Here is a 16,419-nt window from a genome sequence, read left to right as displayed (position 1 = left end):
TGGAGATGGCATGTTCAGCTAAGCTATCAAACTATATCTAGTTAGATTATATCTGGAGGAAACTGTTTAAATAAATTAATAGTACTGTCAAAGAATGTCAGTGAAAAGAGGTATAGTTAGTATCTGAAGAGCCTAAATGATTATCACAAATTTTATTTTTAAAATCTAAAAAGTTCTTATTATGTGAAGTAGATTTTCCAGTGATAATAACATGGAACAGGTACTTAGAACTTTGTATGTAGGAGGGCCAAATGATAGTCTTAGAAAGTTTGAAAAAATGAAATAAAATAAAAGTAATAAATATTAATTTGGTCTTAAGATGACTGTCTCCCAAATCTTTAGTAGATTTATACAGCCATACTTGTTAAGGTTTGGAGTATGTTTTAAGGCTTCTGTTGATTCCAGGAACAACCTCTCTGACTTGTAGAAGCTTCTGTGCATTACATAGCTTTTAAGTTAATAAATAGTTATTTTCTTAATCATCTGTGTTCATATCAAACCGTGAAATCTATTACAAAAATGTCTGACGAACGCATAAGCCTATCCACACGTATAGCACTGTAGTATTCTTCTGTCTTATTAGGAAGATTCAACTTCCTTACTTCTTAAAGACATGCTTCCTCCACTCAACTATCCAGGTGGTGTCTACGAGGTCCCTTGCTCCTGTGACTTGTCATAATTCAAACAATTGGGTAGATCTACCATGAGGAACATAAATCTTATATCCAGTACCATTAACCTGAGCAATTTGGCTTAGTTGAACATACTATCTCGACCAAACACAGAGTACTTTGAAATCTTTAAAGGTATCTGTAGCATAACTATCAACAACAAATTACACAATAACCACAGTAATTAACTTTAATGAAATGAAAGTACAGATATTTTGTACCGAAAATAACAGTACATCATCAGTGTATAGAAACAAGCAAATCAAAGAAACTCGAATACAAGGTACATACAACAATTGGTGGTTTACCAATTAAAAACTGTTGCCAGATGCTAGAAATGAATATTAATAAATACAGGTATCCCTTGCTTAACGTGGGATTTGATTAATGTGGCGAAATTAATTGCGACAATCACTTTATTTAAATGGCAAGAGTTTTAATTAACGCACCTTTAAAATTTAACAAAATTCCACCAAACATGACATTATTGTTACAACCCATGGACACGGGCATCATTGCAACGTTCAAAGCCTATTTTCTTAAAAAGACATTCTCAGAGGCAGTAGAAACAACAACAGGAGAAAAGGCGATTAGGCTCCAAGAATTTTGGAAAAATTTTAACATTAAACACGCAACTGAAAACATTCATGAGTAGTGGGAGCAAGCGTCTTTTAATTTGGAAAATGCTTTGCAGAATGGCTAATGACTTAGGTGGTTTTTAAAATACTGTGAATAACGTGGTTGAAGAAATCGTTGCAATTGGTGAAGACCTTGATTTTGATGCAGAAGATGTTAAAGAATTATTGGATTTAAATTCAAAAGATTTCGGTGACAACAATCTTCTTGAAATTGAACAACAACAATGTGCATATGAAGAAAACGAACAAATGGAATGTGAAGATGAGGTTCCAAAGGAGATAACAATCAAAGAACTGGATGGAATATTTCGTAGTTTAGAATCACTTAAGCAGCAAGTAATGGATGTGGATCCAGATGTTAATCGAAGAATGCTTATTTGCTGAGGTCTAGAGAGTCATTTTGCTTGTTATTGTAGAATATATGCTTATAAGAAAAAAACTAAATCGACTCTTGATAACTTTTTTTGATAAAAAAAAGTGCAGTAGCTGATGTAGGTACAAGCATTTATTAAACATTTACTTTGCATTCATTTTTTATCTTCCCTAAAAGAGTACCATATAAAATGAATTATTAATACAGTAATTGATCATGGACGAATTGTAATTTTTATAATTGATTATTATATTTGATTAATGCGATTTTGATATATGCGGTAACATCGAGGGATTAATTAATCATGGGATATCTGCATTATTAAAATTATTTTTTATGGTTACATAAAATGTGAATCTCCCCCTTTTGGATAAAGAGTCAACTGTTCCAATTCAGATTTGGCTTATGTAAAAGGGCTTTGCAACTTTCTTTGAAAAGGTGCTCATATTTAAAACTGCTTCTGGAGAAGACGAGCTTCATCCCACTGGATACTGTGTTTAGTGTTAATACTATGTTGTGCCAGACCAGACTTTTAGGTTTCATGTATTTAATATAATACTGACGTTCATTAATTCTTTTTTTTCCACAGAATGGCCTGTCAAAGGTATTGGGCAAACAGGCTGTTCATTCACAAGGTATCTGGTAAATGCCAGCTAATGATAGAGGTGACAGTTTATCTTTAGTGGAGAAATTTTATTGATAAGAAAATATGTGGGAATAAGGTGATACTTCTTCAAAGTTCTACCAATTGGTTCAGAGATACCAGAAATATAAGGGACTAAAACCCTGCAGTCTGTTGAAGAATCCAGAGGTGTTGGAACATAGGAGTCAATATCTGCTGGATTTGATTAGGATTGAAACCATTAAATTCCATTAAAGTTTTGATAGTGAGAAGTTCTTGTGGTGTAAGCTTGAGGGAAAAAAAGTTGTGAAGCCCTTTTATATTGGCTAAATCTGAATGAGATTTGGTAAACCACAGATTGGTGTATGTAGCCTATATTCCCATTTCTTTATGTGCTTGTTTCTAAGCACTGATGATGTACAGTTAGTTTCAGTACGAAATATCTGTACTTTCATTTCATTAAAGTTAATTACTGTGGTTATCGTGTAATTTGTTACTGAGAGTACTATGGAAGAAAATCAAGTGCCTACATAAAAGCAGATTTCTTATGGAACATTTATACAAAGAGAGCTGTGAGACTTTTCTACATTATCTGAATTTAAACAGATCTGATAGTCTACCATTATCCACTTTGTGGGAAATACAACCATATCAATCTTTCATAAATTCCTAATTAATTTTATTATATATGTATATATAATTTTCTTTTTTTTTAATTAATTAGAAAATTATTATGGCTTTTATTAAAAAAAATACTTCTATTATTTATAATTTAACTGTATTCCATCATCATTGTACTAAAGGTGTGTTTAATAGTGAGGTGAAAATTTTACATCATTAAAAGTAATTTTCCCATAAGTTTTCTTTTCCATTTCAAATTTTAAGTATGACAGTTGAAAGTTTATTTTTCACTTGGTTAGACTATAATAAATTTAGTTTAATCCTTTATCCAAGTGAGAGCAAACGTTTGCACCTGAAAGTATCTTCAGGACTGGGGTAAGGTAGTACAACACCCGGCAACTCGTTGCAAAGATGGAGCAAGCTAACATCACTCCTATCTCAGTATCTCCCATAATGCAAAACACATCTCCTTGCAGTTATGCATGAAGGGAAGGGCCATAACCCAGACTAGTTTCGACCTTTATTGAGGTCTCTTCAGTGGGAGCCAGGCCCAAGTGGAGATACCAGACAGAAGCATTAGCAAGGTCATCTCTACCTGTAGGAGTTGCCAAACGGTGTGCCAACTTTCATAATAAATTTAGTTGAATCCTTTATCCAAGTGTGAGCAAACAAAGTTTGTGCCTGAAAGTATCTTCAGGACTGGGGTAAGGATTAAACAAGTAAAGATTAAAAAAGTATTAAACTAAATTTATTATAGTCTTACCAAGTAAAAAATAAACTTTCAACATTTTTCTCTAAATCCAGAGTAATTTAATAAAAAGGTGGGCACACCATTTGGCAACTCCTATAGGTAGAGATGACCTTGCTAATGCTTCTGCCTGGCTCCCACTGAAGAGACCTCAATAAAGGTTGAAAGTGGTCTGGGTAGTGGCCCTTACCTTAATGCATAACATTATACATATCCGCAAGGAGATGTGTTTTGCATTATGGGAGATACTGAGATAGGAGAGAATGTTAGCTTGCTCCACCTTTGCAACGAGTTGCCTGGTGTTGTACTACCTTACCCCAGTTCTGAAGATACTTTGAGGCACAAACTTTGTTTGCTCACACTTGGATAAAGGATTAAACTAAATTTATCATTAAGTATGACAGCTATGTACATACTATAAAACAAATCCAGTTTCTCATTTGACAAAATTTACTATACAAATCACCTAAACTACCAGAGTATTACAATTCTTAAATAACTTCTAATCCATTGTTCAGTGAGATTCTTATAGATTTCAATGCCAGTAAAAATAAATTCTTACATTTCTTTAAAAAAAAAAAAAAAAAAAAAAAAAACATTTTCTTCCAATCTTACTTTGAATACATCCAAATCTCTTGACAAGTCAAGATTTCTCTTCTTAAGATTACCAGTAACCTTGAATCATTTTCTCTCTTAGCATAAATATATTACAAATAACAATCACTTCTTTAGCATTCAAAAAATTAGGTTTTCTCTTCTGCTCAAGATGTTACTTTACCTACACTGTATCAGCAATTACCTCTACACAAATTCATCAAATTACACACACACACGCATACATTCAGTTTGAGGTTAGCATTTCTACAAATATATTTATGAAAAATGTTCATGGATATGTTTGTATTAATGTAATTGATTAATTCCTTCCCAACTCTTCTAAATCTGTTTAAACACATTTTGTAAATTTTCAACACTCCTCTCTTTCATTCCTAATATATCTTTTATAATTCTTTCATATGAATTTCTCAAATTGTACAATCTAACCATTCAAATACAGCATTAACAAGTTTCTTATTTCTCTTCAACTTTCTGCCCATACTAATGCACTGTTGAAGAACCTCTCATGGATGGGCTTACCATATATTTTTAAATAGCAATTATACACATTTATGATAATTAAAAATACAATATGCAAGTGAAAAACTAGCAGAACTTGCCTATAAGTCTGCTTGTCAAAATCTCCTTTTCAGTAAGATGAAGTTCACGACGTAAAAAGTTTGGGGGAATTCTACCTGCAGCTGCAGCTTTCTGTCTATAGTCTACCTTAAAGATAATTTATAATGATAATAAATCTCAAAAAAAAAAAAAAAAAAACATTTTGCAAGATAAAATGTAAATCTGTTTCTTTTTTAAAGTAGAGCACTAAAGTGAAAAATAATGAACTAGATACTTTTACTTAACCTTATGTAATACTAGTAATATTATGCAGTGCATATTTTGGATTATAAAGATTAATGGATTATAGATGTATATTAGAAAACATTGGGTGAAAATTTTTTTTTGATTCCTGGTTAAAAGGATTTTTTTTTTAAATCCATATGCATCCATGCTGCCTACCAATGCTATTATTTAACTAATGTTATGACTTGCCTGTTTCTTTAGGTACACAATCAAAACACACATTTTGCACTGTATATCTTTCTAGTTAAGTTCTGGATGTTCACATTACTAATTTTCTTCCTAGTATTATTATTATTATTAAGGGAGACCACCAGGGAGGCAGAGACTCATCAAGGGGAGGCCACATACTACACACATACCACCTATCATACTTATTCTTGAATTCATTCACACTGCTTGCACTCACAACATCCAATGGCAATCCATTCCAATCATGCACCACCCTCTGAGAGAAAAATCTAGCCCTCACACCCTTCTTGGCAGCCTTCATTCTCAGCTTCCAAGGATGCCTCTCATCCATTCCCCACCCTCCAAAAATTCCACCAACTGAAATCCTGTATGACTCTTTCAGACTAGGAAGAAAATCAGTAAGTAAGTCTCAATCATATCAACCCACTTTCTGCTATTTGCAAGCGTCTGCAGTCTACAAATTCTCGATCTGTCTTCATAATCAGTATTCCACAATCCTGATATCGTTTTTAACACTCTCCTTTGTACTCTCTCCAATATATCAGAATCACAAAGGAAACTAGGAGACTAGACCTGTGCGTAATAGTCCAAGTGAGGTCTTATCAAGGCCTTGTAAAGAGGCAAAATAACATCCTTATCTGTACATGTGAACATTCGTTTCAGCATTGCAATTATCTTTTGAGTTGTATTTGCAATCTTTGCCACATGGTCCCTAAACTTCAACTTCCTATCTATTAACACTCCAAGATCCCTAGCCTCATCAGTTTCTTCTAGCCAAATCCCACCAATATAATATGACATTGACTATCTAATCATGCCAAAGTGAATGACTTTGCATTTATTGACATTGAACTGACACCCATTTTCCCATGCCCAAATTCCAGCCTATTCAAATCATTCTGCGAAGACTGTATATCAGTAGCATTCCTGATTACCCTACCTATCTTTGCATCATCAGCAAATAAATGTATGTCACTTGTCAAATTCTTCCCAATATCATTAATGTACAGATTAAATAACAATGGACCAAGCGCTGATCCTTGTGGTACACCACTTGTTACCTTAAACCTTGCAGACTCAGATACCCCCCCCCCCCCGTATAACACTTTGATATCTGTCGGTCAGCCATCCTCTTATTCATGCTAATATTGTATAACTCATTTTCTCCAATTTATGCAGCAGTCTGCCATGCTGTATTCTATCAAAAGCCTTAGCAAAATTCAAAAGTATCATGGTGTATCCATTCCCCTTGTCTAGTTCAATGGTAACATTGTTATAGAATGTGAGCAAGTTGCTAAAACATGACCTTCCTGTAGTAAACCCACGTTGTTCATTGCAAAGTAGATATTCACTGTCAACTCATTTCTGAATGCAGACTCTAACCAACTGTTCCAAAATCTTCACCACCACTCCTAAGATACTAACTGGTCGATAGTTGGATACATCAGTCTTTGCACCACCTTTGTGCAATGGAATCACAATCCATTCCTGTGGAATCTTCCTTGTTCTGAGACTCATATTAAACATCCGGTCAAAGGAATGGTCAGTTCTGCTTAAAACTCTTTTAGCACATGTGCTGATATTCCATCAGTCCCTATTGCTGAATAAGAATTCAGCAATAGGGACCGATGTATCCAACTATCGACCAATTACTATCTCAGAAGTGGTGGTGAAGATTTTGGAACAATTGGTTAGGGCCTGCATTCAGAAATGGGTTGACAGTGAATATCCACTTTGCAATGAAGGTCATGTTTTAGCAACTTGCTCACATTCTATAACAATGTTACCATTGTTATAGAATATCATTGTTATTTGTGCAACAGCTCTAATACCTTGCCCTCACACACCTGCATTTCTTCATCTAGTGAAAAGGTAGCAGTGAGCTCAATGTTTCGTTCACCAGGTTGATAGCTTTTAACAAAATGGGCACTCATTAACTGAACAACCTCTTCTGCATGTGTAACCCTCAAGCCATCTGGATTTAGAAGAGTTATTCTTTCATATTCATTCTTTCTTTTACTTGCAGCATATCGATAGAATTCTTGTGGGTTGTCTTTAGCACGCAGAGTCAGTTTCTTTTCATAATCAGACTTTGCTTTCCATACAACAGTTGTGACTATTCTAGTCTTCTGCTTATAATGTTCATAACGGACGTCATCCTTATGCAAATGGTATTCCTTCCACATCATCCTTTTCTTACGAATCTCTTGCTTAATAAGATTACACATCCATTTGACTCCTACTCTATTTATTCTTCAAACTCTCGGGACACATTCTGATATCGCATCATTTAAGTATTGTTTAAATGCTTCCCATGCACTGTTGATATTCTTTCCATCCAGCAACCGATCCCATTCCACAGAACTCAGAATAGTTACTTTTTAACTGAAAACATCCTGTGACACTATAATCAAATCTAACACTCTTTGACCTCAAGTTCCTTCTGTCACATGCTGCTTGAGGAAGTTGTCCTGCAACAGCTCAATAAATCTATTTTCATTCTTCTCATAAGAGTCTACTGCTACCCAATCAATATCTGCATAATTAAAGTCTCCCATTATGATTACACTTTTCGCACTTACCTTTTCTATTTGGTGATGCATTTCTTCATCACCAGCAACCGATTCACCAGGTATGTAATAACACCCCACTATGTAATTTGTCTCGTTAGATTCCACCTCACACCAGATGGTTTCAAGCTCACTGCCACATGAAATATTGTTAGTAGTATTACTACATTCATAGGTCTCAACTCTAACTGGATTTAAGCCATCCAATATCATTAACAGCAAGTACCCCCCCCCTCTTCTATCCACTCTATCCTTCCTAAAAATACTGTACCCATAACACTCGATACCAGTTAGCATGTCTGATTCTGATAGCCAGGTCTCACTAATTCCTACAATCTGAGGTTGCAACATATTGACTAAGCCAACAAACTCTAACCTTTGTTTCTGATAATCCTAGCATTCGAGTACAGACATAATAATCTACCTGCACGTTCTTTTGTATACTCTTGTTTGCAGTCTGCCTGACACAGTTGGGCATCTTGCAGATCTCAATGCCTTACACATGGAGACAACTTTGCACACGATGGGTCTGAGCAAGAAGAACACAAACCCAAAATCGTTCTCACCTCGTCAACATTTCCATGACAAAGCCGATTCCTGTCATTAACACAGTTATATACCATTGTCGCTCTTACACTCACATTCACATCAGTCCTCCCTTTATAATTTAGTTTCCCTGACTCTCTGTGTTAGGTCTCATACCAGTTATTAGTTTTCCAGACTCCTGATACCAAACACATTCAGGTGTACACCATCCTTCTCTTATACAAATCCAATCTTCCCTCTAACTCACTCCACACATCCAAAAAAAACTCACATCCATTTCTTCTACATAGCCTATGCACTGAATCGTTTGCCTTCATAGCCCTTCTTTTTAATTCATTTTTATCATAGCGAGGTAAAATACTAACACAGCACAAATTACAATAGTGGTAAATGCACTGCACTCCTAACATTAGAATTTTTAGAAACAACTAAAATTATAACCAAAAAGAAAAACTGATGTCCTAACAAGGTAGCCTCTAGGAAATGGATAACAACAAAGTCAATTCTGAGAAGTTAGGTTAAATGTAGTTTTATAGGGACTTGTCTACTAGATCTGGGCAAATTAATGTAGTCATACTTGTTGTAGTTAATGTCAAAAGCACATTAGTGTCATATGTGGGGTGCAGTAAGGATGAAGAAAGAGATTGACATTTTTTCTTGAAAAATGTATGGAGTGCAGTACAAATGCCTTCTTCCATGGAACGAGGTTCACCAGTCCTGATTTGCCATACAAATGATGATGGATGTAATTTCTGTTCTTCAAGGCAGATGTTAACAGTGCTAACATTCTGTTCTTAAGATGCAGACACAGGTAACTTTATACATTTCAGAATGTATAAAAGGATTAGGCTGATCCTGTTGAGAACAAATGGTATCCTCAAAACACTTATCACAGAGCCTGATCAACTGTTTAAATGATACAGTCCATGCATCTGAACTCAGGTACCTTCCCAACACTTTTTAGCCAATGGCTATAACAAACATAAAACAGATGATCTGAAAATACTGCTATCCTTCCTACAACCAACACATAAGATCACAGCAAAGCTATTCCCATTTATTAAATTCAGAGTACATTTGAAAAGATAGCTAATATTCTTTGCAAATATAATATCAATACAATTTTCAAACCACACAGTTGGCTAGCTATCTTCACTGGATCTCCATAGTATCAATTTCATCCTCTTGCATCCTGCTGAGGTGTATATGGTTCTTGTGCCTACAACTTAGCCTAATTTGGACAGATGATAGATCAGTTAACATCTACCATGAAGAAACATATAAACAACATTTGTGATCATCAGTACAACAAAGTCATGGCAGACTGTGCTCTGGATATTCCTTTACACAGAATTAAAAGGAAAAATACTGTGCTGAAAATAAGTTATTATAGTTATTATAGTATTATAGTATTATAGTATTATAGTTATTATAGTAAGTTATTATAATAAGTTATTATCCTCAAAACACTTATCACAGAGCCTGATCAACTGTTTAAATGATACAGTCCATGCATCTGAACTCAGGTACCTTCCCAACACTTTTTAGCCAATGGCTATAACAAACATAAAACAGATGATCTGAAAATACTGCTATCCTTCCTACAACCAACACATAAGATCACAGCAAAGCTATTCCCATTTATTAAATTCAGAGTACATTTGAAAAGATAGCTAATATTCTTTGCAAATATAATATCAATACAATTTTCAAACCACACAGTTGGCTAGCTATCTTCACTGGATCTCCATAGTATCAATTTCATCCTCTTGCATCCTGCTGAGGTGTATATGGTTCTTGTGCCTACAACTTAGCCTAATTTGGACAGATGATAGATCAGTTAACATCTACCATGAAGAAACATATAAACAACATTTGTGATCATCAGTACAACAAAGTCATGGCAGACTGTGCTCTGGATATTCCTTTACACAGAATTAAAAGGAAAAATACTGTGCTGAAAATAAGTTATTATAGGTGTGAGAGACTATTTTTAGAATAGGTCATGGAAAAAATTCTTTGGCAATTCATCACAAGAAAACTGAAATATTGTAATGATAAACATATATGAAAAACAAATGCAAACCAAGAAATATTTTACAAAATATAGTTTATTTTTTGAATTTCTGTATTATTTATTTAATTAGATTTTATTTAGCTTTTTTTTTTTATCATATTTTTATACCTCTGTACTTCCTGCATAGTAAAGGGATTTTCAGTGATATTAATGTTTTACACAGCTATTTTAATATAAGTGCACCTGTGAGTAGCTATAACATAAAGACACGTTTACACAAGAATATTATAATTTAATTTGCCAAATTTCAGTCTGAAAATAACAGACTATCTTCAGTGGCTACATAGGAACAGTTTTTAACAAGGTGGAATACCAACAATTGATCAATCAAAAGTAGAACGAGTCGCATGATGTTATATAGCTAAGTATTAAAGAGAGGAAAACATTTTTTATCAGATTAATGATTAAATTAAAGATATTAATTCACAAATTCATATAATAATCTTAATTTATAAATAACATTAGACTAATGTAGGAATTAAAAGTCTTAATTTAAAATAAAAAAATAATGTGTTATCCTGATTAAACTTTCAAAAATTTTTGATAAAGATATACAGTCATTTCGATTCAAGTTAGGGCGTTGAAGTAAAGCCTCAGCACTTTCTTTAAACATACGTTCAAATTTATAGCAACACCTGTGTAGGAGGCGAGTCTTGGACCAGAGGATGTTGTGGCTTGTCTCTATTCCGTGCTGAGCTAATCCAGACTTATTGGATTTGTTGTGCTGAATGTATGATTGATGTTCTTGAATTCTTTTTTCTATAGAGCATCCTGTTTGTCCAAAGTAGGACAAACTGCAGTTACAAGGAACTTGATACACACCAGGCAGAGACATAGTCGTTTATCTTTAAAAGAGGGGAAATATGTGGATATTTTGTTAATAGGTATATAAGTGGCTGTTAAATCATATTTCTTCAGAATTCTTGAAATTGGTTCAGAGATTCTGGAAATATATGGAATTTAAACTCGACATATTGATTCTTTAAAGAATCAATATGTCGAAGACTACATAACATCGAACAGATGTTATGTAGTCTTTTCGGAGAAGCCGTTTAATTTCATATGATGTTTGATAGTTGAAAGTTCTTTCTAATTCGTGGAAAGTTGAACAATTAGTTCTAGCTCGTCGAATTAAACATTTTATAATTCCTGTGTTTTTAATAAGGATGATGGGCAGATTGTTTGAGAATATAATGTCCAGTGAAAGTGTGTTTTCTGTAAACTGTTGTTGTCAGAATACCTGAAGGTGAACGGATGAGGAGGACGTCTAAAAAGGACAGAGATTCCTTACCTTCCTTTTTAACAAGAATCAATTCCTTACATCCTCGTATTAAGTTTACCATGGAGATTGAAAAAGACAAGTTATCTTTTTTAGATGTCCTCCTCATCTGTTCACCTTCAGGTATTCTAACAACAACAACAGTTTACAGAAAATCCACTTTCACTGGACGTTATATTTTCAAACAATCTGCCCATCATCCTTATCAAAAAATAGGAATCATAAAATGTTTAATCCGACGAGCCATAACTAATTGTTCAACTCCTCATGAATTACAGAAAGAACGTTCAACTATCAAACATCACATGAAACTAAATGGCTTCTCTGAAAAGAGTACACAACATCTGTTCGATTCTTACAATCCAATCCAAAACAGCAAATATTTAATATGTCGAGTTCCAATTCCTTATATTTCCAGGATTTCAGAACCAATTTCAAGAATTCTGAAGAAATATGATTTAACAGCCACTTATATACCTATTAACAAAATATCCACCTATTTCCCCTCTTCTAAAGATAAACGCTCAACTATGTCTCTGCCTGGTGTGTATCAAGTTCTTTTTATTATAAAAAAAAAGAATTCAAGAACATCAATCATACATTCAGCACAACAAATCTGATGTCTGGATTAGCTCAGCACAGAATAGAGACAAGCCACAACATCCTCTGGTCCAAGACTTGCCTCCTACACAGGTGTCGCTATAAATTTGAACGTCACTTATATACCTATTAACAAAATATCCACCTATTTCCCCTCTTCTAAAGATAAACGCTCAACTATGTCTCTGCCTGGTGTGTATCAAGTTCTTTTTATTATAAAAAAAAAGAATTCAAGAACATCAATCATACATTCAGCACAACAAATCTGATGTCTGGATTAGCTCAGCACAGAATAGAGACAAACCACAACATCCTCTGGTCCAAGACTTGCCTCCTACACAGGTGTCGCTATAAATTTGAACGTCTATTTAAAGAAAGTGCTGAGGCCTTACTTCAATGCCCTAACTTGAATCAAAATGACTGTATATCTTCATCAAAAATTTGGGAAAGTTTAATCAGGATAACACATTAATTTTATTTTTTTAATTAAGACTTTTAATTCCTACATTAGTCTAATGTTATTTATAAATTAAGATTATTATATGAATTTATGAATTAATATCTTTAATTTAATCATTACTCTGATAAAAAATGTTTTCCTCTCTTTAATACTTAGCGCTATAACATTACATGCCTCATTTTACTTTTCAATGATCAATTGTTGGCATTCCACTTTGTTAAAAACTGTTCCTATGTAGCCACTGAAGATAGTCTGTTATTTTCAGATTGAAATATTTGGCAAATTAAAATATAATATTCTTGCATAAACGTGTCTTTATGTTATAGTCTTAATGTCACAAGTGTCTCTAAAGAATCAATTTCTATTCCTTCACATGAGTACTATATTAAAGAAAACTAAGGTAAAATTACATTAATTGTTTTGTGATATAAATCAGCTTAAGGCACAATTCCAATGTGTGACTGAAACATTAGTCTCCTTATTTTCCAATACTAGTATTTTATGATCATCATCATCAAATTCCTGACATGTACCCTCAAAGGATGTTCAGGATATAGAGACTGAGTGTTGCTTGATATAATGACCTACCGATTCAATGCAGCTGTAGCGTTATAAATAGCTTCTCTCGCTCTCTCTCTCTCTTGGCACCCTGTCATATGCTTTTTCTAGATCTACAAAACTTAAATACAGATCTTTGTTGTATTCCCATGATTTCTCAACTATATGTTGATCAGATTTTTGTAAAGTGAAAATCTGATCCTGACTGCCTCTTATTTGGCATGAATCCAGCTTTTTCTTCACCAAAATTCTCTTACGCAATCCTTCTCAACCATTTCGCAAGTATACTTGCATAGATCTTACCAGGAATGTTCAGTAGCGAAACACCTTTATAATTCTCACATTCAATTTTATTTCCCTTTTTATATATGGGTACTATGAGAGCACTACTCCAATCATCTGGAATTCATCCCTCTCTCCAGGCCTTCTAAACTATGTAGTGCAGGCACTGTAAGACTTTTATACCTCACTACTTGAGCAGTGCTGGTCGACTATCATCTACTCCAGCTGCATTTCCACATTTAAGGCTTTTGTGGCTTTTTCTACTTCAAGTATGGATATGTATTCCTGACTACGTCTGGTCAGTGTTTTTTTACCACTGTACCGTCAATGACTGTTTCATTTAGCAATTCTTCAAAGTAATTACTCCATACGTAGGGTATCATTTTTTCTCCAATTTTCATGTCACCTTTATCATCTCTAATTCCTTTTCCCAGCTTTTTCAACACCTTCCAGAATATCTTGCACCTTCTTGAAATTTATTTTCTATGTTCTTACCAAAATCCTCCCTTGACTTTTGTTTAGCTAGTTTTACACAGTGTTTAGCTTTCTTACATTTGTCTCTGTATTCTCTAAGAGCACAAGCTGACTTATTCGCCAGGAACTTTTGAAATGCTTTCTTCTTTTTCTTCACTGCCTCTTTAACTTCCTGTGTCCACCAACAGTTTTGATTTTTCTATTCTTGCAGACAACCTCACCACATGCCTCTCGGACTGAATCAATGAATGTTTTCTTCAGGGTTTACCATTGAATCTCCAAGGTTTGATTTCTGTTCTCAAACTCTTTCATTTTTTTTCAATTATGTTCATGTATTTTTGTCCACAGTTCACATCTGAGAGCTGCTCAACTTTTATTCACTTTAAAATTTTCTCACATGTTATTCTTTTCACAATATGAAATTCAATTTTATCCTGCTCAAGACTAAATGGTGATCACTTCCAATTTCAAATCCTCTGCACACTCTGGTGTCCTGCACCAGAGGAAAAAACATTACTATCAACAATAACATAATCAATGAGAATGTTCTGATTCCTTGCTCTTGTCTCCATGTGAATTTGTGCACATTTTTATGCTGGAACATTGTGTTAGTAATAACACAATGTTCCAACAAGTTAGAAAGACCTCACCAGTCCATGTCCTGAGCAGAAATTCAAAGGTATTTTCCATTATTATTAAGTTTGATCTTTTCTCCAAATTTTCCTAAAATATTTTGTATGTCTGACAATCATTTCCTACTCTGCTATTTAAATCCCTAACAAGGACCAAATTTTCATCTTTCATTATGTTAGCTGCTTTTTCTAAAGCCTCAAAAAATTCCTCCACTTCTATCTTAGTAGAACCTTGTGTGGGACCATAGGCACAAATAAGTCTCATTGTCAAGTTCACCATTCTGATATTTGCCCACATCACTCTACTTGAAATTGCCTGCCATTCAAAACTCATATTTAGTGTTGAATACTATGACTACTTCTTTTCCTTCATTATCATTGCCTGAATATAACATTTTGTATTTATTGCTCAGAAAGATCTCACCAGTTTTCTCTTTTTTTTTTTTTGTTGTTGTTTCAGTCACCCCTATTATTTCAATCAATCACTGGTACTTATCCAATTCCTCAGCTAGCTCCATTTCTTTGCCATTCAGGCTTCTTCTGTTGATGATACCGATTTTGAAATCTGGTGATATTGAGTTGGGAGTGTGTTTCAGGATTTGTTCCAGTAGCTGACTTTTTGCTGTTCACCCTGGTTCCCTGGCAAAAACAACGGGGGGGGGGCTTGTTTAACTGGGTGATGCCCCAGCCAGCATGACAATCTGTCATGTTGTACCATCGTTTATATATTGTAGTTCAAGCCAATAAGAACACAGTTTGGTAGGTAAATCCCAAATTGCAAGCACATCCTCATTCATTCACTATCCAGATAGATACCTAACATGGGGTGAACCACGAGAAGGCGAGGATTGGACGTTAGGTCAGAAGCCCTGGTTGTTTCTCCGCATTCTTTTAAAGACTATGTGAGGTCTCCTCTTAGTTATACAGCTTTGACCCTTAAGCACCCCTAGCAATGGAACAGTCATCGCCATCATCATCAAATTCCTGATATATACCCTCAATGGATGTACAGGATATGATAGAACTACATGAAAAATTTACATCATTACTAATTTCCTAACAACAATTTTCCTCCAAATCAGTCTGTTACCTGTCAAGACTCCAACATTATCAGATCTTAAAATATGAGACTTATTATTGTTTATGTGACCATAGGTTTTTTTAATTACTATATATGTTCATATAATAACGCCTACCAGTTTCGCTAGCAACTGTCTAGCTTTCTCAAGGCATGAACGGTAAACACAAAAAAATGATAAATGCACAAAGTATAAAGAATACAAAACCGTTGGTAACTATAAAGTAGCTAAGTTGATACTTTCGCGTCACGATGTCAGCATGTATTGCAAATCTTTAGTCTGTGTCCTGAACACGCGTTATATGATTGTTGGCGTACTGTAGTTCCGTCAGACTGAGTGAATTGATTAAATTTTTCCAAGTCTCATTAACATAGCACCTTCATTTCTGTTTAGGTTGCTGCCCAATCGTAGGACTACTGTTGCTTCTTTGAATAATCGGTGTCTGAAATCATCATCTATAAAGGGCATAGAAGTATTTTATATTATATTATATCCAAGGTGCCATATTGAATGAGACTTAGAAAAATTTAATCAATTCA

At 34.3% G+C, this 16,419-nt stretch overlaps 1 protein-coding gene across 1 annotated transcript in view; it reads right to left on the bottom strand.

The window, feature by feature from the left end:
* The window catches only part of PNPase (polyribonucleotide nucleotidyltransferase 1), a 440,058-nt gene that overhangs the window by 373,632 nt on the left and 50,007 nt on the right, over positions 1-16,419 (bottom strand). The window contains exon 3 of the mRNA XM_090395838.1: positions 4,891-4,996. Coding sequence (XP_090251964.1) covers positions 4,891-4,996 — 106 coding nt within the window. The remainder of the gene's footprint in view (positions 1-4,890; positions 4,997-16,419) is intronic.

Source organism: Typopeltis vanoorti, chromosome 7, assembly GCF_054136105.1.
Source record: "Typopeltis vanoorti isolate ZY-2024b chromosome 7, IOZ_Tvanoo_1.0, whole genome shotgun sequence".
Lineage (NCBI taxonomy): Eukaryota > Metazoa > Arthropoda > Arachnida > Uropygi > Thelyphonidae > Typopeltis > Typopeltis vanoorti.
The sequence above is the reverse complement of the archived record's forward strand: the minus strand, read 5'-3'. Positions and strand labels throughout refer to the sequence as shown.